General features: G+C 61.0%; 2 protein-coding genes across 5 annotated transcripts in view; both read left to right on the top strand.

Annotated features, from left to right (window-relative positions):
- The first annotated feature begins 6,107 nt into the window (after positions 1-6,107).
- Positions 6,108-16,694, top strand: LOC310885228 (uncharacterized protein). Its single transcript, XM_083808299.1, has 13 exons — positions 6,108-8,469; positions 10,035-10,097; positions 10,327-10,365; positions 10,476-10,550; positions 10,655-10,691; positions 10,951-11,000; positions 12,836-12,905; positions 14,576-14,742; positions 15,179-15,217; positions 15,300-15,374; positions 16,131-16,167; positions 16,290-16,320; positions 16,490-16,694. Exons 1-12 carry the CDS (start codon positions 8,181-8,183, stop codon positions 16,312-16,314), a joined length of 966 nt encoding a protein of 321 aa, XP_083664425.1. The 5' UTR covers positions 6,108-8,180; the 3' UTR covers positions 16,315-16,320; positions 16,490-16,694.
- Positions 16,695-20,453: 3,759 nt separating this feature from the next.
- DSCAML1 (DS cell adhesion molecule like 1) overlaps positions 20,454-22,426 on the top strand; it is a 103,175-nt gene continuing 101,202 nt past the window's right edge. Inside the window, exons 1-3 of one of the 4 annotated variants that reach the window (XM_083808477.1) lie at positions 20,543-20,574; positions 20,648-20,690; positions 20,935-21,005. In XM_083808477.1, the coding sequence (XP_083664603.1) occupies positions 20,981-21,005 (25 nt within the window). In that variant the 5' untranslated portion in view covers positions 20,543-20,574; positions 20,648-20,690; positions 20,935-20,980. Of the gene's footprint in view, positions 20,691-20,718; positions 21,006-22,426 lie in introns of those variants that run through there. The other 3 variants (XM_083808476.1, XM_083808478.1, XM_083808475.1) reach the window with 3 other exon arrangements.

Here is a 22,426-nt window from a genome sequence, read left to right as displayed (position 1 = left end):
CCAGCAGCGCTGCTCCGTGCCTCCTGCTTGTGTCCCTGGGGACAGGAGGTGCCACGGGGCAGCAGGGCTCTGGCTCCTGTGCACCGAGCAGCCCGTTTGCTGATGGTTACTGCCAGCTGCTCCGCGTGCGGGCTAGGGAAGTCAATGATTTTTACCAGAACGAAGGCAGCTGGGCTGGGATACGGACAGGGGCTCCGCACGGCTCCCCTGTTTTATGCCGGTCTGATTAAATCGTGAGCTCCCTGGGATTTGAGTTACAAGCGCCAGCTCACATTTGTACAAAGGCGCTCTGGTATCTCTGCGTTTCTGCTCGTAAAAGTCGCAGTGTGCAGCACAGAGCAGCAGCTCATAATGTTTTATTGCTGTTTGAGATGGCATGTTGGAGAAACAGATCTTCTGAAAGAGAATAAAGCAAAAATTGGAGCCCAATAAGAGCTGATCTTGCTGGAACTATGTTCCTGGTAATGGGGCCGTTTCGGTGCATGGAGGACCTGCACCTCTGCTGAGGATTTCACCTCCTCACAGGTTATTACTCCTCCGCTCTCTGAAATAGCCTCTCAAAGCAGAGAAGTGATTGCAGACCCTAATACAAATTTAATTTATTTCTTCTAAACCTGACATCCAGTGGCCTCTCCTACCAGGCTCACAGAAAGCTGTGCTGTGTTTCCCCAGGGGCTGAAGTTTTCTAACCAGATTAGAAGCGATTAGTTTCTCGTGCAGCTGCCTGGCCAGGGGTTTTATGCTCTGCTGTTCCCAAAGAAAACACGGTGCAGATGCAGCAGATGCCTTGGGCACATCTTCCTCTCCGCTCCTGGAGCACCTGAGCAAACAGCTCCTCTTTTCCATCGTCCAGCACGGCACGGGCAGGGCAGGAGCTGGGCCAGGACCTGCTGGGTGAGACATTTCCCCTTCTCCCTGCCCGGTGCCCCTCGCACTGTGCCTCGCCGAGCGCCCTGCCAGGAGAAGGATTTGCTCTCTGCTGTGGCTCATCTCTTGCACCAAGCAATTTTTTCTATGTATCCAGTTTGTCAGGAGCTGAGGGCGGACATCTCAGTGGGGTTTGGGATAATCCGGTGCATTTCGATGGTGGTTGTCTGCGCAGCCCCAGCTTCGGTGCTGCTCTCAGCAAGCCCTGCCTGTGGGGGGATGCTCGCGGTGGGCAAACACCTCCAGCAGGGCTGGGCCCTGCTCGCTCCTCTGCGTCTTCCAATCCACATCTGGCCGGGCTGTCTCCGTCTTCCTCTGTGCTCTGAAAATCACAGGCCAGCATCCCCAAGGAACAGAAATTACAGAAATGCAGTCTGACCGGCACCATGTGAATCACCGCCCATTAGTGGTGTTTTTCCCAAACTCTCCTTTTATAGCTCTCTGTTCGGTCGTGTCAAAGCTGATTTGTTTATAGGGTTTCAGAGATGACGTTTCTCTCCAAAAATGTTTTGTGGAGAAGAATCTTCAGATTGGTTCCCTCCTGCACTGGGTAACATCACCGCTTGGCATGGAGTCGCTGAACTTCAGCTTGTGCAATCCCCAGGCTGGCTGTGCTCTGTTAGAGAGCGCGGACTTGAGAAGCTTTAATATCGTCTGCTGCTTTGTTGTTTCCTCCCAGGATCACTCAGACCACAAGGAATGGCTTAGGCCTAATGCAGGAAGGTGCTGTTGGGTTAAAAGTAGCCGTATGGCTCTGCACAACTTGGCACTGGGCACTGCTCCAGGCATCCCTATGCGAGGTGGGGACAGAATTTGTCCCCTTCCAGCATCACCGCGGGGCTCCAGCCTTGCTCTAATCCCAGCAAACTTGGACCCTGTTTTAATGTTACCGTACTGTGGCGCTGCTTTATTCCAAGGCCTCTGGGATGGGCTTTCCTGCTCCCAACCCAAACATCTCATCACGGCTAAAATTAGCACAGGCTCTGACAAAGAAACGCCCAGTGTGCAGGGCTCTGGCCGGCTGGGGGGAGCTCCAGGACAAGCGGGGTGCATTGCGGGGGGAGGCGGCAGGCGGGGACGACGTATTGGAGGTCGTATTTTAAGTATTATATTTTTGGTATTTTAAAGCAATATTTTTAGTATTTATTTTTTAAGGCGATATTTTTGGTATTTTAAGGCAAGAAAAGTCTGAATGGAGAACGCGTGGCACTGAGGCCCTGCTAAATCAGAAAGGGCTCCTGCTGCTCCCTGCCCCTTCCCACAGCTCTCTCCTGTCTCTCGGTCTCCTGACCCACTCTCGTGGCCATCTGTGAGTAGGAGAAATGGCCAAACACCCCGAGAAAGGTCTTACAATCGGAGGGGAAAGTTCTGGAGAGCAAGCGGCTCCTCTCCCTCCCTTCTCCCTGGGAAGGCGCCTGCCCCGCGCTGATCCCTTTCTCTCCAGCGTAAGACAACCCACACCGAGATGAAATCATGTCCTCGTTAAAGCTCCTGGCAATGTTCCCACTGACTCGAATAGCACGAGGCAGTCACCCCAGCCCCTTCACTAGCATAAATCAGCGTCGCCTACATTACACCAACAAAAGGTTTGGCCCCGGTTCGACAGAAAATGAGCCCCTGCTCCTTCAGGTTCCCTCCAGCAGTGATGGCTGTGCCGTGCGAGTGCTGGCTGCTGGAGCAGCTTCCCTCCGTGGGAGCAGCCTGGTGGCCCCTCGGCTTGCGGCGCTCACAGCCTGCTTGCTGATCCACCTGAGTTAGTACAGAAAATAAGCCTACAGAGACAATTTTTTACGATTCTGCTTGCCTTGGGCAGCGCCTGGGAAATTTGTGAATAAAGGGAATAAAGATACTAGAACAAAAGGAGAAAGCAACAATTATCCAGCGCTGCAGGATCTGCAGCCAGCCAGCATCTCCTGGCCATGGCCAATGCTGGGGCTATGTGCCCGCACCCCTGCAGGCACCCAGTGCCCTTGCTGCCATCCCCAGGCATGACCATGGCACCAAAATATTTTGTTGTGTGCGGTGGATAATAACAGCTGAGGGCTGGGTAAGGTCAGAGAAGCCCCAAACTTGATTAAAACTGCTCCATCCCTGCCTCCCTCACTGCAGGGTGACTGACAGCGTTATCATGTTATCCCAGCGCATTACAAAGACGTGACGTTGTCCAGCTCCTCTGTGTTGGTCTGTATCTCCTGCCCCTTCTGCATAATTGCCTTGAAATGCCAGGGCTGGTTTATCTTCTTTTTAGATTTTACTGGAAACTGGGAAATGAGCGCGCGGTGCAATATGTGCCATTATTGTCCGTGAGGCTGATTTCTATCTCAGATGCATTTGAGTTATTAGGGGAGGAACCGTCTTGGCGGTGATGGCATTGCCCAAGTGTTTTTCCATGAAGAAATGGCTCTCCAGGGCAGCATGGGGGCCGAGCAGACACGGGTGTGCCGGCCTGGCCTGATGGGGAGTGGAGCCCGGTGGTGCCCACCTCTCACCCCAGCTCCAGCTAAGCCCAGAGGGTCAGCTTTCTGCTTTCTGCTTTCTGCAGCTGGCGGACCTGGGGAGAGTGAAAACTGGGAGCAGGTCCTGAGCACCCCTGGGGGCAAAGCGGGTGCTGTCGGGCTGGAAGTGGCCCCCGAGAGCCACCCAAGCCCTGCACAGCGGACCACCCGGCAGCGTGATCCCCTTCGGCTGCCTGACGGCTCTCGGGGGGTGGTGGGCAAGAAGGCAAAGCCCCCACTGCACGGCCCCCACCTGCAGCTGGACACCTGGGGGCAGAGTGGGTGCTGGGGGCAAGCTGTGCGCAACCCCAAGCCCCCAACCCCAAGCCCCGAGCCCCCATCCCCGAGGCCCTGGCCCCCATTCCCAAGCCCCCATCCCTGAGCCCTGAGCCCCCAGCCTAGAGCCCCCATTCCCGAGCCCCCGTCCCCGAATCTCGAATCCCGAGCCCCCAGCCCCCAGCCCCATCCCCGAGCCCCCCTTCCCCACCCCATCCCCAAGCCCCCATCCCCATCCCCGAGCCCGCAGCCCCCCTCCCGGTGCCGCCGCCGCCCCCCACCCTGCGGCAGGCGCCGCCCCCTCCCCTCCCCTCCCTTCCCTTCCCCTCCCCTCCCCTCCCGGCCCCTCCCGGCCCCCCCTCGCCGCTCGCCTTTGTGCAGCCGCCGCTCGCCGCCCGCCGCCGCTCGGCCCCGCGCGGCCCCTCCCGGCCCGGAGCAGCGGGGGGCGCCGGCCCCAGCCCCTCTCCCCCCCCCACCCCGGCGAGCTCAGGTGGGTCCGGGGGAAGGGGGGCACAGCCTCACGCCCCCCAGCATCCCCCCAGCGCCTTTCGGCTGCCCGGCACCGCCTCGGGGGGGCAACCGAGGGGTGCCGGGGTCGTGCCCCCGGGGGTCGCCGTGCGCCGGGGGGGAGCCGTCGGGGCCCGGGGCATCGCCGTGCGCCTCGGGCCGCCCGCATCCCCGGCCCGGCGGCTGCCATGGTAACGGTGGTACCGCGGTCCCCTCGTCCCCTCGTCGCCTGGATCCCGGTCCCCCCCCCTCCCCTCCCCGCGGGGAGGATGCTCGGGCACGGCCGTGCCCACCGGAGACCACCGTGGGCACACCCTGGGCGCGCGTCGCCCCCGCCGGTGCTCGCCGGGCTCCGTGGGGATGGTGGGGACAGGGGAGGGGGCTGCGCCCCGCTGGCAGCGTTTGGGTGATGTTGGTAAATATTTCGGTAACGCCGTGGCGGTGGTAAACAGCTGGGCGCGTTATCCCGGGAAGGCGTGCGGGAGGAGAGGGAGAGCGTGGCGCTCCGGGTGTGTAATTAGCGCTTGGTGAACGAAGGAACAGACGTCGGAGGCCATGCGGTGGAACTCGGATCTTGCAGGAATATCGCCGTGGGAGGGAAAGTGACAGGTGGTTTGTGGGGTTGTGAGTGAGCCGTGCAGCGTGGCAGGGCGGCCCCCCGGGAAAGCCGAGCGTGGATTAGGACGTGGAGCAATCCCCAGCACGCGTTTGGGCCAGCCCGCGGTGCTCGGAGGTGCCGCTGGCTCCCGCTGGGATTTTCAGTCCCAGGGGTGTTTTCGCTCCCGGCTGGAGATGGAGGTGGCTCCGGAGTGCTGTCTGGGTGCTGTGTTCAGAGGCAGCACGGGGTGGAGATATGGGAGCGCGCGAGGGAAAGCTGCCAGCACGGAGCGCGGCCGCGGCAGCGCCAGGCCACCTGTTGCAGCCTGCTCGCCGGGCGGCCAGCAAACACCCCGTGCCCACGGGACGTAGCGCTGCCCACGTCTTCCTCTCGTGAGGCTCGCGTTTCACGGCCCTGCTTGGAGCTGAGCTCCTTTCCTGAGGCTTGCGAGGAGTCGCGCTTTTGTCGGGAGGTGAGACTTCGTGGTGAGGACAGCTCCCAGTACGGTAAGCGGGGGGCTGTGTGTGTAGCTGTTCCCCTGTGTTTGCCTTTTGGGATGTTTGTGTGTTTCCAGGTTGTAAAAGAGCCTCCAGGCCCTGCAGCTGTCGTGTACCCGAGCATGGGGAGGGCACTGGGGTGTGCGGGGACGTCCTGTGGGGTGGCCGTGCCTCGGCTGCCCCTCATGGTGCTTGTCGGTGGTGGTTCCTGGTTGGAACAGCATCCAGGAGCAGGTCGCCCCACAGAAAACACCCCTTATTTGATGCTCAGCTGATGGTGGGAGCACTGTGGATGCATGGGAGCTTGGAATAGTTCTCTTGGGCTGTTCTTGCGGTGCTTGGTGGCGATCTGGACTTCTCTCAGCACCGGGAGCCACCAGGTCACCTCCGCCTCAACTCCCCAGCTTGGCGAGTGGAGCCTGGGCTCCAGCCGGGTGTGCCGCGGCACCGGGCAGGGACATTTGCAAACTGGAGCTTTATGGCACCTGCTGATCTAAGCAAACGAGGAGCCAGCAGGCGGGAGGAGGCGGCTGTTGCTCAGCTGGGGCTGAGGGCTTTCCCTGCCGGCAGCCATTAGCAGCCTCACTGCGCTGGAGGCTGCTCTCAAACACAGGGCAAGCGGAGCCGCTGGCGAGCCTGCTCCTGTCGCCTGGGGAAACGGCTCAGCGTGCCGGGGGCTGCGAGCGAGCCCCGTAACAGGCACGTGGATTTGTCCAGCAGTCCCTGATGCTTTGGGGCAAACCGCCCCGGGGCTGGAAGAAACCCTCCAGGAGGCAAGTTCGGCACCAAGGTGTGGGTGAGGGACGGAGCACGGGGTGCGGGCAGAGCCTTGGTTAGCTGTGTTCAGTGATCCCCTATGATCGTGTGTTTTTGTGAGGTCAGGGCGGGTCCCTGGGGGTCTGCATGAGTCTCGTTCAGCCAGAGCAGGGCTGAAGTTTGGGTTCCTGGGGCTCCTGGAGAGGGTTTTCTTTGAATATCCTCCGCCTTGGGGCGGTGCCCCAGATACACGAGAGATAACCTGATGTTAGTCGGGTCAGTTGTGTCTTCTACCTGGCCAGCCTTTGAATCGGCAGCAAATCTGGGAAGTGCTGTCCGTGCTGGCATGGTGGGGGCAGAAAATCCTCCTTCCCTCTCATTTAGGAGCGAGGCACAACAACAGGCACATTAATAGCCAGATTGATGCTGACGTGAAATGGCAGAAGAGCACATCGATGCGTAGCTGGAAATGTCCATTCACACATGCACACTCCTCAACGCTCCAGGCAACCGAGCGCTGCTGCCACGGTCTTGGGGGCTTTGCACAGAAACTGGAGATCTTAACTAGGTCTGATCTCCAGGAGGTGCCCTCGGGGCTCCTGACGGAAGGAGGCTGCCCAGCATTAGGCTGTGATCGCTGAGACTTGACAGGGCTGATCTCTGCAAAACAATGGAAAGGGAAAGGGTGCTTCAAGACGCAAGACCATTACAAATTCACCTGCCTTGCTCTGGCACGATTTGCAGTGCTTCGGAGAGCTCATCAGGAGGGACCGGGTCCCTCTGCCTGGATTTCCCCCCTCTCCTCCCCCTCGCACACACAGCACACACGCGGGCAGTGCCCAGACGACGTGCAGAATGGCGAGGAGGGGTTCTCCAGAAGCAGGAGGCTGTGGGCAGTGGCTGTGCCCTGCATGGAGCGAGGCAGGCTGGCTGCAGGCTCGGCAAAGAGGCAGCAGGCCGGGGAAGCCTCCGGCCAGCTCCGGTGCCTGGGAGCTGCTCCCAGCCCTGGGAGCCTCTCCCAAATGCCTGGTGTCCTCCTCCTGCCCCGTCTGCGTCCTCATATACCGCCGGGCTCACAAGAGCACCTCGTGTCTCCCCCTGCCCCAAGCAGAGCCCTGCTGCTGCCAAAAGCTGAGGATGCCCCCGCCTGCAGAGCTTGGCTGAGCCCCCGGAGCACTGCTGGCCCCATAGGGGTGGGGATAGGAGATTGGAGGGGGGGGGCAATATTTTGTTTTCCCCATTAAAACTGCTGACTGGGCCAGGGCGGGAGGGCAGGAGAGCTCTGGGCACCGCTGCCCCGCTTCCTGTGCCGCTCTGCCTCCCTGCTTTACAGCCGATCGCAGTTTTAAGAGGAAAAAAACATGTTTTGATTCAAGTCACGTGCCGAGCGCCGCGCTCCCCGGTCACAGTGGTTTGTACAGGCGCCTTGGTGCTTTGTTTGGCGGCTGCAAACTTGGGGTCAGTAACGGGGGGGATGCAGTGCCGCGTGCCGGGGAGCGGGGCCGTGCAGCCACCCCTTGTGCGGTGCCTGCTGTCCTGCTGCCCCTCTGCTGGGGCACAGCGGGGTTTGGCCACGAGCAGCGGCTCCGTGCCCCGAGTGCTTCAGGCTGAAGGCAAACCCCGTGCAGTGTTTGCTTTTCTCGCTTTGCTTCAGCTTCACACAAAAAAAAAAAAAAAAAAAAAAAAGTGGGTGGGCCAGCTTGAAACAACCCCAAAAACCTGTGACGTTTCACAGAGCATATGCTGCCTTGGAGGAGAAGCGGGCTCATCTGCACTCCAGAATGCCGTGTTTGTTTTTCTGGCGAGGACACTGCCAGGCCCGACGGTTAGCTCGCGTGGAGCTAAGTTTTAGCGTGCAGAAGTGTGTGAGCTGCAAGAACCGAGTTAGCAAAACAAAGAACATATGTGTGCTGTGCGCTTGGCTTGGCGAAAAGCTCAGCTCGGCTGCACTGAGCTCGAGAAGCCAAAAAGCGAGCAGGGGATTGACAGCAGCGCCTGTGCCTGGCCCCCGGCTCGGCACGGCCCCTCGGTGCGCGCACAGCCTGCTGCCAGGTGGTGCCTGGCTTGGCACGGGCCGCCCGGGCAGAAAACAGTTAAAGGACGTGAGATAAAGGCCGTAGGAAAATGTGCAACCAGAAGTTACTGTATCACCAGCTGTTGGGCTCTTTGTACGCGTTTCTAAAACCTGGTAATTATCCAGCATTACGTGCCTGGGCGAGCGAGGGGGATTGCCTGGGCAGAGGCAGCCAGCGGCACGCTCCGGCGGCAGCGCAGCCCCACGCCGCACAATGGCAGCGGCAGCTGCAGGCAGGGGAAATGAAAGCCTCCAGCGTTCAGATAAAGCACATTTGCTTCAAAATGACAGGACACGGAAAGGGAGGGAAGGACGTGAATTATCATGGGAAGCGACTCGGTACGGTGAATAAATGGGGTTGTGGAAACGTGCTCCCTGCCTCGGCGGGGCCAGGGGCTGCTTCCAAGGTGGGCAGGGCTGGTGGGGGTCCTGCAGGGCTCCTGGGGGTCCTCAAACAGTGCAATGGGGACCAGAGAGGGTCCGGGGGACCCTGGTGCCCATGGAGCCCGAGCTGCCTGCCACCCCTCTGACAGCTGGGGGGGCTGGGACAGAGCTTGGGTCAGGCTCTGGAGGGGCTGTAGGGATCCGCATCCGCCAGCTTGCTGAATTCCTGCTGTCGAGGGCCCCTTCCTTATCGGAGCTCATCCAACACGGCAGCTGCAGCGGCTCAGCAGCGTGCGGTGCTATCGGTGCCGCGCAGGGCCCCGATAACCCCGTCCTGCCCGCGCCAGCAGCGAGCCCTCCGCATGTCTGCCCGTGCCCCACACCATGTATGGCCACCGCGCCCGGCACCGTGCGCAGGGAGCTGGCACCGGGCCCACCCCGGTGCTTTAGGGTGGCCCCAGCTCCGTGTCCCCCAGCACACAGCGTGGTGGCCCCTCTGCGCTTTGCACCCGTGGGTGCCCCCCTGACACTCCCTGGCTTCTCGGTGGGAAGCAAGAGCGCAGCGAAGCCGCATCGCTGGGGGCTTGGTGACCACCTGGCAGCCACAAAACGCAGACAAACACACAGGTGAGCGGCTGCAGGTGGTCGGGGAGGCAGGGCCAGACCTACCTCTGCCCTCCTGGTCTCGGTCCCTCGCAGGAGCTGCATCCATGGAGCCGAGGCCACGGCAGCGCCCAGGGGTGCAGGGTGCTGTCTTGGCAGCTCTGTGTTTTCTGAGCCCCTGTGGGGATGTGGGTCCTCAGTGTTCCCCAGAAGTCTGGGGGGCAATGCTCAGCACCTCCTGGCCCCGCGCAAGGCACAGCAGGTCGGTGCTGGTGAAGGGACGGGGACAGACTGCGCCGTCAGGCAGGACCCAGGTTATTTACGGGCCCTCCTTGCTGCCGCAGGTGAGCGCGGGGAGCTGGGGGGCAAGCGCAGCCACGAGCTAGCTATCAAGGGTCACAGGCCTCATTGTAGGAAGGTAATTGCTATGCTAATTGGCATAAATTAAAACATGCTCCGAGTGAAGGACGCAGCCTTGACCTTGATGGGGAGATCGCAGCCCCCCTGCTCGCCCCATCGCGTGCGGCACGACCTTGAGCCGGTGCTGGCAGCTGTGCCACGAGCAGGGCCAGCGCCTCGGGGGTCCTGCTGCAGCCCCGGCAGCACAGAGGCTGCTCAAAATGCAGCACAGGTCCCGCACAAAATGACTGTCTGCCTGCCTGCTGCAGCCCTTCCCAGCACATCCTTTGCCCCCCATGAGCCTCAGTGTCCTGGGGTGGCCGGGGCACAGCTGTGGCACCTGGGGTTGGGGCTGGGTCTGCCGGGTGTTTCTCATTCTCCCCATCCCCGCTGGTGGCAGGGGGGGCTCAGCCCAGGGCTTCTCCCTTGCAGTCGGGCACACGTTGCCTGCAGCCCTTCCCGTGCGCCCTGGTGCCCATCTCCTGCAGGTGCCGACCCCGCTCTCCCCTCTCTCGCAGCAGCCATGGATGCGGCGCTGATCGTCCTGTGCTCCCTGCTGGTGCCGGCGGCCATGGCAGATGGTGGGTACCGGTGCCTCTGGGTGCCAGAAAATGCAGCAGAAACCTGCTGGGGCAATTGCTGGGTCAGAGGGGGGGTGGCGTGGGGCAGCACAGAGCCCTGCCATGAGCAGGAGGCAGCACAGAGCCCTGTCATGGAGCAGGAGGGCGGTGCTGGGTGCAGGGGCTGAGCCGGGAGGCTTGCTCACCCCACAGTGTGCTCGCCTTACACTCTTTGTCTGCTTATTTCCAGTGGGCACCCAGGAGAAGGAGGAAGATCCCTTTAACTACGGTGAGCATCGCCATGCTGGCAGAGATGCGCACGTGTGTGCCATGGGGAGCAGAAGCTGTTGTCCCTCCCCTGAACCTGGCAGAAACGGGTCTCTCTGTCTCCTCCCACAGATTACCAAAGCCTGAGGATCGGCGGGCTGGTGTTTGCCGTGGTCCTGTTCACCGTTGGCATCCTGCTTATCCTCAGTGAGCTGGGGAGCGGGGCTCGGGGGAGGGCTGGGGCAGCCGTCGGGAAAGGCCGTGGCCCAGTCCCACTTGGCCTCGCTGACGGTGTTTCTCTCCTCTTGCAGGCAGGAGGTGCAGGTGCAGTTTTAACCAGAAGCCCAGGTGAGTGAGGGCAGCGTCCCTCCTTGGTGAATCTCTGCCCCGTGCCCAGCTCATCCCAGGAGCACCCCGGGTGGGATGGGTGCCCCCTGCGAGCATCGCTTTGGGTGCCTGGTGCCCAGCATGCAGGGACGCCCCGCTGCACAGCTCCCGGGTGGGAAAGCAGCAGTTTGTGCTCCTGGGCACCTTCCTCAGCATCCCTCATGCGCCAGGGGATGGGCTGCTGGTCCCAGCTGCCCTCACTGTGCTCCTGTCCTTGCAGAGCTCCGGGGGATGAAGAGGCTCAGGCTGAGAACTTGATTGCCTCAAACGGTAAGGCTCCTGGTCCGTGTGCTGTGCAGCTGCATGGCACCGGCTGCTGGCCGAGCACCCAGCCCTGGGCAGGGGGGTTGTCCTCGGCCAGGCTCCGCAGCCCCTCTGCTCTTCCCTTTGCAGCAACGGGAGCACAGAAAGCAGAGAACTGAACCAGAGCCATGCGGTGAGTCCCAGCACGGGTGGGGGCACCGGGGCTGTCACAGCCGGGGCTGCGCATGGGGGTTGCTGCAGGGCCCCCCCTCTGCTCTGTGCAGCTCAGCATCCCCAGCACGGGGCTGGGGCAGGGAACCGTGCGGTGCTGCTGAGCCCCAGGTTCTGCAAGGCCTGGGCAGCACGGCAGGAAAAGGAAGCATCTGCCCGGATTTTCCTTAGCAGCACATTTCCTTCCATTGTGCTCTTCCACCGCCGAGCGGTTTTATTTTTAGGGCTTCTAGAGAGCTGGGTGCAAACCCCCGAGGGCATTTCGCCTCCTGCCTGCCCAAGGACCCTGCAGCCCGAGTTTCTCCGAGCTCCTGGGCTGCGGTCTGCTTTTGGAGAGGGGCCGAACGTGGAGCCTGCGGTGGCAGGAGAGTGTGGGTCGCTGGGGGATGCGGTGCTGCCGCTGGCCTCACTCGCTGCCGTCCTCCCCGCGCAGACCCAGCGACCCGAGGACAGACGCTCGGACTGCAGACACCAACTGCCTGCAAGGAAACTGACCCCACAGCACCAGGTCCCCCCAGGGAGATGCGGCGCTGCTGTGCCCGTGTTACCCTCCGTACTTCCACACCAGATCTCTGCCTCCCAGCCTGACCAAGCTCCCCTCGTCCTGTGCCTCCAGTGCTGTGTGATGTTCCTGTAAGGTGATCGTTGCCTCTAGGACTCCTTGTTGCCGATGTTGTAATAGTGATTTCTCCTCACCTTTCTTGTGCTGTGAGTGTGATGGGGCTGGGTGCGGGCAGATGTCCCCGGCCAGCCCGTGTTCCCTCTGGTTTGCCTCTCGGAGCCGGGCTGGCCACCCACATCCTGCCCCTGGCGACCTGCCCAGGGACCACCGAGGGGCCGAGCAGCCTCCGGGGGTTTGTGGAGCACCTCTGGGGTGCTGCAGAAATTCCCCTGCTCCGTCCCGAGCCTGGGCACAGGAGCTGCAGGGCATGGAGAGCCCTGGGGCTGTGCCTGGAGCCCGGTGCCGCGCATGGACCAAGCCCCTCGGGCAGCCCCCGTCCAGCTCAGACCAGGGGGGCTGCCGAGCGCTGGTGCGTGGTGGTGCCAGTGCTGGGCACCATCCCCCTGGTGGACCAGTCCAGCAGCATTTTGGGGCTTTTCCAGCTTTCTGTGGGCTGCATTGGGAGCAGCAGGAAGCAGCCTGCCCCGCACGGTGCTGCTGCCCTGCTGCACGTTGTGGCTCAGCAATAATCCTGCAGGCACCCAGGGGTGATCCCGGGGCTCAGCTCTGCTGGGACACCTTGGTGCCGGGCGTGAGGCAGGGGGAGCCTCCTGGTGCGGCCCTGTCCCATCTGCTCAGCACCCTCCATCCCTGGGCAGGACCATGCTGTCGGGGCAGGATGCTGCTCAGAGTGTGTGAAGCCGCTGGGGGGGCAGAGGGGGCTGTGAAATCCCCTGGCACGGGGTCACCGTGAGCGAGGGTGGCGAACCAGCATGAACCAGCTCCTCGCCCCCGCTCTGCTCCGCGTGCCACGGGATGGAGCTGGGCGGGCTGAGCCGCCCCCAGGGCTCGGCACAAACACGGCTGAAACAAAGCCCTGTCTGTGGCAGCAAGGGGCAGCGGCATTTCCCCCGGTGCTGAGGCCCAGGACATGGCTGCCTGCATCACTGCTGCATTTGTCCCTTAGCAGTGGTGCTGTCAGCATGCCGGGACAAGGCTCTCCTCCTCCGGGAGGCTTTGCGAGGGCTTCTGGAGGTGCTGTGGGTGGGCTCTGTCCCTCTGTGCTGTCACATCCCCTGGTGGCACCGGGGACGGGGAGCACGCTCCATCCCCTCCGTGCAAGGCAGAGGGACTGTGTCCTGTGTACCTCGTCCCTTCCATCCTGCTGCCACCCAGAGCCTCTGCTCCCCCCATCTCCGTGCTGCTCCCCAGCCGCAGCCCCCTCCGTGCCCCCAGCCCCCAGTGTTGCTGTGTGCGTGTCCCGGTGTCGGTGTTGGAGTGACCGTGGTGTCCGTGGCGTGCCGTCGGTGTTAACACGAAACAAAGCAAACCCCGTGGTGTGTGCAAACGGCAATACCCTGACTGTTGTGAAATAAACCCAGCTACCGTGTTTCCTTCTGAGCGGGAGCGCGTGCTGCTGTGGGAAGGGACGGGTGTGTTCGCTGCTGTCAGCCGAGGGGGCAAGGAATAAAACTTGGTTTCTACCTGTGCCTGGCTGCGTAGTCTGCAGGGGGGAACGGGGCAGGGGCAGCCCTGGGCTGCGAGGGGCTGGGAAATGGGGTGCGGGGGGGACTGTCCGTGTGGGGGGCGCTTGGGTTTCCTGCAGGTTTGGGCCAGCAGCCACGTGGGCAGCGTGGGGAGAAAGGCAGGGCGCAGCTCTGCCCGTCCCCGCGGGGAAGGAGCCGGGCACGGAGAGCCGGGTCCCTTCCCACGCTGTCCCCCAGTGCCGCCAGCCTGGCTCCTGGGTGGGGGCAGTGGCAGTGCCCCCCCACCCCGGGCAGCACAGACAGGGCTTTGTGCTCGGGGCTGTCGCAGCTCCCTCGGTGCCGTGCTCCTTTCTGCAGCCAGCAGCACTTTTAACAATGGCCAGAGGCCGGGCGAAGGCAGCGCGTGAGCAGCGAGCCAGCCCCGAGGGACGCGGGCACAGAGCGCCCTTGTCCTGCCTGCTGGGCACTTCCCGCTGGTGAGGCTCTGAGCTGAGCAGTGCCTCAGCTTCGTGGCACCAGGGATGCTCAGAGGGCCCCACGTGCACCCTCCTGGGGCCTGGCTTCTCCCCAAGGTGTGGGGACGGGCTGGGGCTGGGGCACTCCTCGCCAAGCAGCCTGGGCGCGTGACTCCTGCATGCTGATTTTGGGAGGAGGGCAAACTGGATCGAGCAGCCTGCTGCCTGCCGGAGGCCGGGGCTGGCCCAGTTGGCGAGGGGTGCAGCATCCTGGCACGGGCATCGCCGTGCTGCAGCCAGGCCACCCGGGATGGCTCGGTGCTGGCTGGGGAGCGCTGACCCGGCTGCTGCGGGGACCTGGCATGCCGGGCACGCTGCCCACTTCTCCCCAGCAAAGCTCAGTCCCACCCAGCCCTTCCCTCTGCCCCGTGCTGGCTCTCACCTCCGCAGCAGGAGGGCAGCCCGGCTGGCCTGATGCTTGGGAAGCGGGGCAGGGCGCGCTGCTCCCCTCCCGGCTGGCACAGGGACACTCCGATCCTGGGCTGGCACCGTGGGCGCACCCCCTGCCTGCCCCCCTCCCCTCCTGGGCCTCCCTCCCCAGGGTGGGCGGGAGCCCCGTGCCTCCCCGCGTGACTGCGATAAACATTACACCGAGGCCGTTAATGTTTAATGAGGTTTGTCTCCCAATTAACGCGCTTCCCCCTGGGTGCCCGCTCCCAGAGCGAGACGCCCGCCGGACGGCACGCTGACATGATGGGTGACGGTAAGGGTGCCGGGGGCCGCAGGGGGGGTAGCACGCAGCACCCTGCCCAGCCACCCGGCAGGATCGGGCACATCGCAGTGCGAGGAGCGGGGCTGGGCCCTCCTGATTTCAGGATCGGCTTCCCAGGGGGATTTCTCCGGCCAAAGTGCCCCTCGCAAAGATGTGCCAGCAGGTAAGGTGGCCCACGCGGTGACACGCAGCCTTCAGGAGGATGAGGCTGCTGGTGAGGAGGAAGGCTGCCAGAGAAGGTGGCAGCTCGGGGGCTGCTCTGTGCTCTGGAGAGGCGCCACTGCCCTGTGCAGCCTGGGCAAACAGCGACCGCTTTCTGCTAACCATCGAGCCGGGTCCCTGAGCACAGCTTCACCTGGAGCTCAGGACCCGTGCACCCTGCAAATGCGTCCTGCGAACGCACGGTGAGCTTCGAGTTCACTGGGGTGACACCAGGAATTTGGGAATCCTTTTCTGGCTCGGCTGAACCTGGAGGAAATCAGAGCGCTCTTCCTCGCAGCCCTCGCTCCTCGTCCTTCCCACCTCACCGCCCCGTCCAGGTGCCCGCTGCGAGCCCGGCCCAGGCTCTGGCTCCCACTGGGCTCTCTCCTCTCTTCCAGAGCAAGCACCCGAGCAGGGCCTGGACAGGTTCAGCTACGGTAAGTGCGAGCCGGGCGGCCGGGGGCTGCAGCCCACCTCCCACCTCCCCAGGCTGACCCCGGCGGCTCTCCTCCCCCCCAGACTATGAGACCATCCGCAACGGGGGGCTGATCTTCGCCGTCGTGGCATTTGTCATCGGGCTCCTCATCATCCTCAGTAAGTGCCTCGGGAGGGCTGGGTGCCCTCCTGGTGCTGCTCCCCTGCGGGGACCCTCCCTCACCTCCCTCCTCGGGGTGCTGTCCCTGACCCCCCACGCCAGGGCTGGGGACCCTCCGCAGCCCGAAACGCCTGGGAAATTTCCACCGGGGCACGTTCCCAACAGAAAGCGAGTTGGGAAGGAGACCACATAAATATTTAGAGTTTCTCTGCCAGCGTCAAGGCTTTCAGAGGGAAGGTCAGTAATTAAAAATAGCAGAGAAAACTCTGACATTCCCAGAGTGAGAAATCAGCTTTCCCAGAGCCCTCAGCCCTCGGCAGCTCCCCGGGGGATGTGGTGCCAGGCTCCTGCAAACCGCCCCTGCTGCCTGCATCACCCCCTGCGGGCTTCCAGCAGCGTGCAGGGACATTGCTGAAGAGTTTTGGGGAGAAATATAAGAAAACCACCTGCGTCTGCAAACACAGGGGCAGCTTGGGGGGATGCATGGGCACCCAGGAGAGTGCTCGGGCTCTGCTGGGGAGCACTGGGGGCCAGGAGGCAGCACGTGGGGTCGGCACCGCCCAGCACTGGGCTGTGGGTGCTGTGCAGGGGGCCAGCCCCGGCGCGGAGGCAGAGGGACAGCCCGCAGGAGGCAGAGCTGGTGGTCCCAGCGGGGGGACAGCCCTGGGAGCAGCACCGCTTCGGGGGGGTTTCGGGGGGGAGCTGGGGCAGGGGCTGCAGCCACGAGAGGCCTCAGCTGCTCCTCTTGCCCCCAGGCCAGCGGTTCCACTGCGGAGGGAAGAAGAAGAGGAGGTGGGTATGGTTTTAGGTCGGCCTCACCTCTCCTGCTGGCCGCAGGGGACTTGGCTCACCCTCCCTGCGTCTCAGCCACGTCGCCCCGTGTAACGCCTCTCCCCTTGCTTTTTGCTCCGCAGACAAGGAAACGAGGAGGACCTGTAGCTGCAGGTAGGCCGCAGGAGATGCTGCGGGCTGGCAGCCGGGCTCCCCGGGGCTGCCAGGGCTGGGGGTGATGCTGGGAGCCCCGCGAGGCTTCGAGGAAATGCCCATGTGGGCGCCTGGCTCAGGAGGAGAGGAGCCAGGACGCGCCGTAACCTCCCACTCCCTCCGGTTTCAGAGCTGCCACGATGCCGTGGAAGGAGAGCTTGGTCCGAGGCAGAGCTGTCCTTGCCAAGGGCCACCCCTTGCCCCGCTCCAGTGCCTCCGCCATTCCCCTGCTCACCCCGGGCGAGGCCGGGACGCAAATTGCCCTCGTGCTTTCCCCTCCGTCAGATCCTGCGAGTGTTTCGTGGCTAATAAAGTTCCAGCTGAGACAGGTTAAACTTTGTGCCCCAGGCGTTTGGGCCGCCCACTCTCCCGGCCCAGCACCAATGCCCTGCGGGCATCTTCCACCATGCAGAGCCAGCACGGGTCCCTGCTGGTCCCTCTGCACCCCGGCGGCACGAAGGGGCTGGCTCTTGGTTTCCTTGGTTCGTGTCGGGTCCCGCAGAGGCGGGGGGGGGCGTCCCTGTTCCCGGCCACCTGGGTGGCTTTGCCGAAACGTCCCCGTTGAGTGAGTGTGGGCGGTGGGTGCCCAAATCCTGCCCTTCTCCTGGGGTGCCCAGCCCGAGCCACGCAGGCTGTGGGCACACGCGGGCACGAGCTGGGTGCGAGGGGCTCGGGGCGCGCCTGTTCCTCTCGGAGCGCTCGAGCTGGGCACGGGCGGGGGGGGGGGGGGCGTTTCTGCCTCCGGATCTTTGGCTTCGCAGCCCAAAACCGAGCAACGTCTCCTGCAGCTGGGTGCTGAGGAGGGAATCCCAGCGCCGTGGGCACGGAGCGCCGCAGCCGGCAGCACACGGCGGACACCTGGCGGCGGGCGGTGCGCGGCTGCCGGGGGCCGTGCTGCCCCCCCGCGGGGCTGGGGTCCGCCCCCCATCGCCGGGCTGGGGGCTTCCTCTGGTGCCCTCCCCGCCAGCACTTCCCCTATTTTATTTTATTTTATTATTTTATTTTATTTTATTTTATTTTATTTTATTTTATTTTATTTTATTTTATTTTATTTTATTTTATTTTATTTTATTTTATTTTATTTTATTTTATTTTATTTTTTATTATTTTTTATTATTTTTTATTATTTTATTTTATATTTTAATTTGTAAATAAAATTAAAATTAAAATCAAAATTTTATTTATTTTATAAATAAAGTAAAATTATATTATTTCATAAAATAAATTTTTGTTTAATTTTATTAAATATAATTAATTAATAAATAAAACAATAAAGAACATTTCATTAATAAGTTAAATATGTTATTATTAATTAAATAACTATTATATTTTATTATTTATTAATTAATTACATTTTATTATTTATTAATAATATTTATGATAATTATTGATTATAATTATTAATTAATTATTAATTATATTATTGATTATAATTATAATTATCAAAATATTAATAATATTTATTAATAAATAAATTTTATTATTTATTTATTAATAAATAAATATAAATAAATAATATATAATTATATAATTATATAATATTATATATATAATATATATATATAATATATATATAATAATATATATTATATAATTATATAATATAATAAATATAATAAATAAATAATAAATAAAATATCGTTTATTATTAATTAATAATTTATTTATTACGAAATAAAACGAAATCATTTCATTTCATTTCATTATTTCATTTCATTTCATTCCATTCCATTCCATTTATTCCATTCCATTATTTTATATTATTTTATTTCATTGGATTTATTTTATTGTTTATTTTATTATTTTATTGATTTCACTTCATTCTGTTATTTTATTTTCAATTTACTTTATTTCACTTTTTTTTATTTTAAATTTTTTTTTTAATTTAGCCCCTGATGGGTCCAGGGCCCCAGAGGGTTTCAGCGCGTATCGCTCCGTGTTCTGCAAAGCCGAACGCCCCCACCCTGCTGGCGGAGGAGAAACTGGCTCACCTGGTTCATTTGGGCTTCAGTCGAGGTCAGACATTGACAGGAAAATAGGATTAGCCGGGGGGGAGGTTATTAGACAAAATCCGTGCAATTTGTATAATCTGAGGTGCTTACTGAACACGGTAAGGAGATTATTTTGAAATATAATTTTGATTTGACACTGACCCACTAATAAAGACTCGTGGCAGCTTCGCACAGCTCCAGCAGGAGCCGGAGCCCCTCGGGGAGGGGAGCAGCCCCCATTTTATGGCACCGACGAGGCACGAGCCAAGGGCTGGCCCTGCCCGCCCCCTGCTCTGGGGGCACCCTGTGGCTGCGTCCCCCCAAAAGAAGGAGCCAAGGGCGCAGCATCCGGGGGTGCAGCTGGTGTGGGAGACGGAACCCATCCTCAGGAGGGGCCCTCATGGCCTCCAGGCTCAGGGCTCCCCATTTTCCCCCGTGTGCGGCCGCGGGGGGGCTCGGGGACACGCATGCCCTTCAGGGTGCGCGTCCCCTGGCACCAGCCCCCCCGGAGAGCCCTGCACGCCCGGCCCCTGCGGCTCAGGGGTGGGGGGCAGATTAATGGGAGAGAAAAGCCGTGTCTGGCTCCCTGTGCGGGGGGATCTCTGTCTCGGCACCAGATGGCATTAATAGCATTATTCTGCATGGCTCACCGCCGCCGCGCGCGTGCACGCACGCTTGCACAGCCCTTTGCACACCCGGCTGGGGGCTGTGCCAGCGGACACGGGGTGACACGGAGAGCGGTCCCCGGGGAGCTGCAGGCTGCTCTGGGCGTATGTTTGGAGACCAGGCTGTTATCAGAGCAGGATGGAGCTGGGGAACCAGGACCACCAGAAGGGAAGGTGTACAATAGGTGGCCTCCCCGTGCCGGGGCAGGTGTCCTGCTGGCAGCCCCGGACCATGGGGTGGGCACACGGACGTGCACAGCCCCCAGGTCGGGGAGTCCGCTCCCCGGCACGCACCTCTGCGGTCCTTCACTTTGGGCATTGGTGCCAGGAGCTAGGGGAGTGGCGAGGTCACAAGGAAAGGCCACCACGTCCTTGCTCGGCTGCTTTCCTCCCATCACTGCCCCAGCAAAAGGCTCCTGCTCCCCCCAGGGCTGGGGCAGGGGAGCCGCAGCCCCCATCAGGGGGTGCCCACGGGACCAGCCCCAGCCCCAAGGGTCAGCTGGGAGCTGCTGGCCTCGGGAAGGAAGCATTCAGCTTCTTCCCTCAACCAGGCAATCTTGGAGGATTTCTCTCACACTCCCTTGAGCCATTAATCTTCTGAGAGGAAATCTTTTCTGTGACACAAAGGGGATCGGGTAATAATACCGTGGACAGACGGAGTGCCCTTTTCCTCGGGGAAGGCGCCCAGGTGAGAACGGCTGCCCCCGGGCACCAACTGTTCGCCAGCCTCTGGACAGAAGGGTACAAGGGAGAGGGGCTCCGACCAGCTCCTTTTGTGCTCAATCCACCGTAAATACGAGGAGGGGAGGCACCAGGACACAACAAGGAGCAGCAGCCAGAGATGCTGGCTGCTCGTCTCGCCCCGCCGGGAGCCTGCCAGCACTGCTCTGCCATCTCCGCCATGCCAGGGATGCGTTTGGCCTGGGAGGAAACGCGAAGCAAAATGTCTCCTCGTTAGTTAAAACAGGAGAGCAGCAAATGGTGACTAATGGAGCCAAAGAGGAACACTTGACGACGTGGGGAGATGGGGCCGGGCTGGCGGGGAGCCAGCCACATGCCTCCTTCTCCCTTTGTTCGGCTCTCGGAAAAGGCAGCGCATCCATCAATAGCAACGGAGCTGCCAAAGCAGCGGTGCTCCACGGTCTTAAATTATCCTCCCAGGTGAAGTAAATAACATTTCAGTCCCCGTTTCCCTGTTGCACACGCCCCGGAGCAGCGGTTGCGAGGAGTCACCGGTGGCGCCCTGTGCGCTCCGGGCACCCCGGGGTGGGCGCACGGGGGCCGGGCCGGGGCTGAGGAGCCCGGGAGCATCCCCACGGGGCCGGGCCCTCCAGCTCCGTGCTCGGCCCGGCCGGGACGAGCCTCTCCGCTCTGCGACGCTAGGGGGAGGCAGAAGCCAAGCGAGCTGCGGGCAGGAGCCGGGCCGGGCCGGGGCAGGGCGCGGGGCCGAGCCCCGGGGGCCGGGGGTCGCGGCGCGGCGGTGCCCGGTGCCTGCTGCTGCGCCCCTGCCCCTGGAGGGGCCCTCGGGACGGGGCCGAAGCTGGGGGCTGCAGCTGGATGTGGGTGCTCTGGGGGGGCTGGGAGCACCCTCCTTCGGGCCGCTTTCCCTGACACTCCTCTGAATGCCAGCAGCTTTTTGTTCCTGGGGGAAGAAACGTCCCAAGGAAAGCAGCCGGTGAGCTAGCAGGGTGCTGAGCTCTGGGCACCTTGCAATCCCCGGGGCTCCGGGGCACAGGGGATACGGGAGCTGAGTGTAAATGTGATCCAGACCCAGAGTGAAAAAGTTAGAGCCAGAAAAATCTGCTTGGGCTAGAGCTGCTGGGGCAGCATCGCTCCATGTGCTAGGGCAGAGGCAGAAGTGTGTGGGGGAGAGCCCCTGCTGTGCTCCGGGATGAGCAGGGACCGTCCCTTGCCTGAAGGGAGGAAATCCGCCAGGGACCAGGACATGTGTTGCTGTAATTTCCCATGGGTCTTGTGGAGTTTGGGCCAGGTAAGTATTTTTATGGTGTGAGCATCACCTTTAGCTAGCTGTGCAGCTGGGCGTGCTGCTGGCCGTGGCAGGCTGCTTGCTCTCTGTTAGCAGCGTGTGGCTTAGGGGAGTCTGACATGCACGTGTCCCGGTGTGTTGGTGCAGGTTGGAGCAGCCTAAACAACTCCTGTGATGAACTTTATCCCTTCCTGATCCCAGCTGCACAAAGCCCGTGACGCTCCCTGCCAGCTGATGGGGTACTTGGTAGCAGGACAGCGGCTGCCCGGGCTGAGCACTCATGCAAAGGAGATGCACAAAAGCTTCCTGCGAGCATTCAAATGTGGGAGCTGTGGGAAGTCGAATATCCCTAAACGGTGGCTGCTGTAAATGGAGCTGGAGTCCCAGGTGTGGGCTCGTAGGAGCCAGCTCCGGGAGGGCCTGGCTGCCTGCCCTGCTGCCAGACCCGCGGGGCTGGTGCAGAGCGCGTCTGGCGCGGGAGGCTGACAAATGGCCTTGGCTGCGCAATCAGTGGAGGAGCACAAGGGCAGGAATGAACAGCACGGGCAGCTCAAGGGCTCGCCGTGGCTCCCCGAGTGTGACCCAGGGCTGGTCATCTGCCCCGCTGGGCTCTCCTCGTCTCCTCCTGAGCTCCCTCCCGCCTTGCAGGCAGGTGCTGCCTTCCCCGGGAGGAAGGGGCTATAGGCAGGGTGAGGTTAGTGCTCTCGGTGGGGGCTAGGAGTGATGGAAACCCCCTAGGGGTGCTGAATAGCTGGGGGAGCTAATAGTGAAGCACTGAGTGCATTCACTCCCCCTGCACGTGTGCCTCAGAGGGAGATCTGTGCGGTCCCGTGGGTGCTGCACCAGTGAGCACCCTGCCAGCCCCGCACCCCTGCTTTGTTCGGTGCTCAGCACCTGGCCACGGTGTGAGGGCAGCAGGAGGCTCTGGCAGTTTTTGTAGCTGGAAGATTCCCGTTAGCAGGCTCGGCTGTGCTGCCATCCTGCAGCAGCTGCTGGGGAGGGAAGGGGCAGATGCTTGGCATGTGGCTGGCACTCCCCAGAGCCTGGGACTTGCTTGTGGCCTTGGGAATGGGCCTGAATACCAATTTCCTTGCGAGGTGTCAGCTAACATCTGCACACGGATGGAGCTGGCTGTTGACACCTCGCTTCCTGGAGGGGTGCGTGGGCGCAGGGTGGGCAGCACCCAGTGCTTCGTCACGTCTGGGGACGCTGGTGGCACGGCCCCAGCTGGGGATGAGCTGGCAGGGGAGGTGCACGTGCACGGGTGGGAGGGCTGCGCGCGGGGACACCCACACACGGTGACAGAGCTGCTGAGGCAGCCCAGAACGGCTGTGTAGGGGGTGGTGATGGAGCTCGCAGCACCCAGGAAGGTGAAGCACTGCCTCGGGGGGAGGAGGAGGAGGAGGAGGAAGGGCTGTGGCATC

Source organism: Anser anser (genome assembly GCF_964211835.1).
Source record: "Anser anser genome assembly, chromosome: 22".
Classification (NCBI taxonomy): Eukaryota; Metazoa; Chordata; class Aves; order Anseriformes; family Anatidae; genus Anser; species Anser anser.
The sequence above is the reverse complement of the archived record's forward strand: the minus strand, read 5'-3'. Positions and strand labels throughout refer to the sequence as shown.

Bases quoted from the DNA above. Each gene is read 5' to 3' on its own strand.
- LOC310885228 (XM_083808299.1), top strand. From the start codon at position 8,181: ATGTGCAACCAGAAGTTACTGTATCACCAGCTGTTGGGCTCTTTGTAC. The intron at 15,218-15,299 runs GTAAGTGCGAGC...CCTCCCCCCCAG, and splicing joins CCTGGACAGGTTCAGCTACG to ACTATGAGACCATCCGCAAC. The intron at 15,375-16,130 runs GTAAGTGCCTCG...TCTTGCCCCCAG, and splicing joins CGGGCTCCTCATCATCCTCA to GCCAGCGGTTCCACTGCGGA.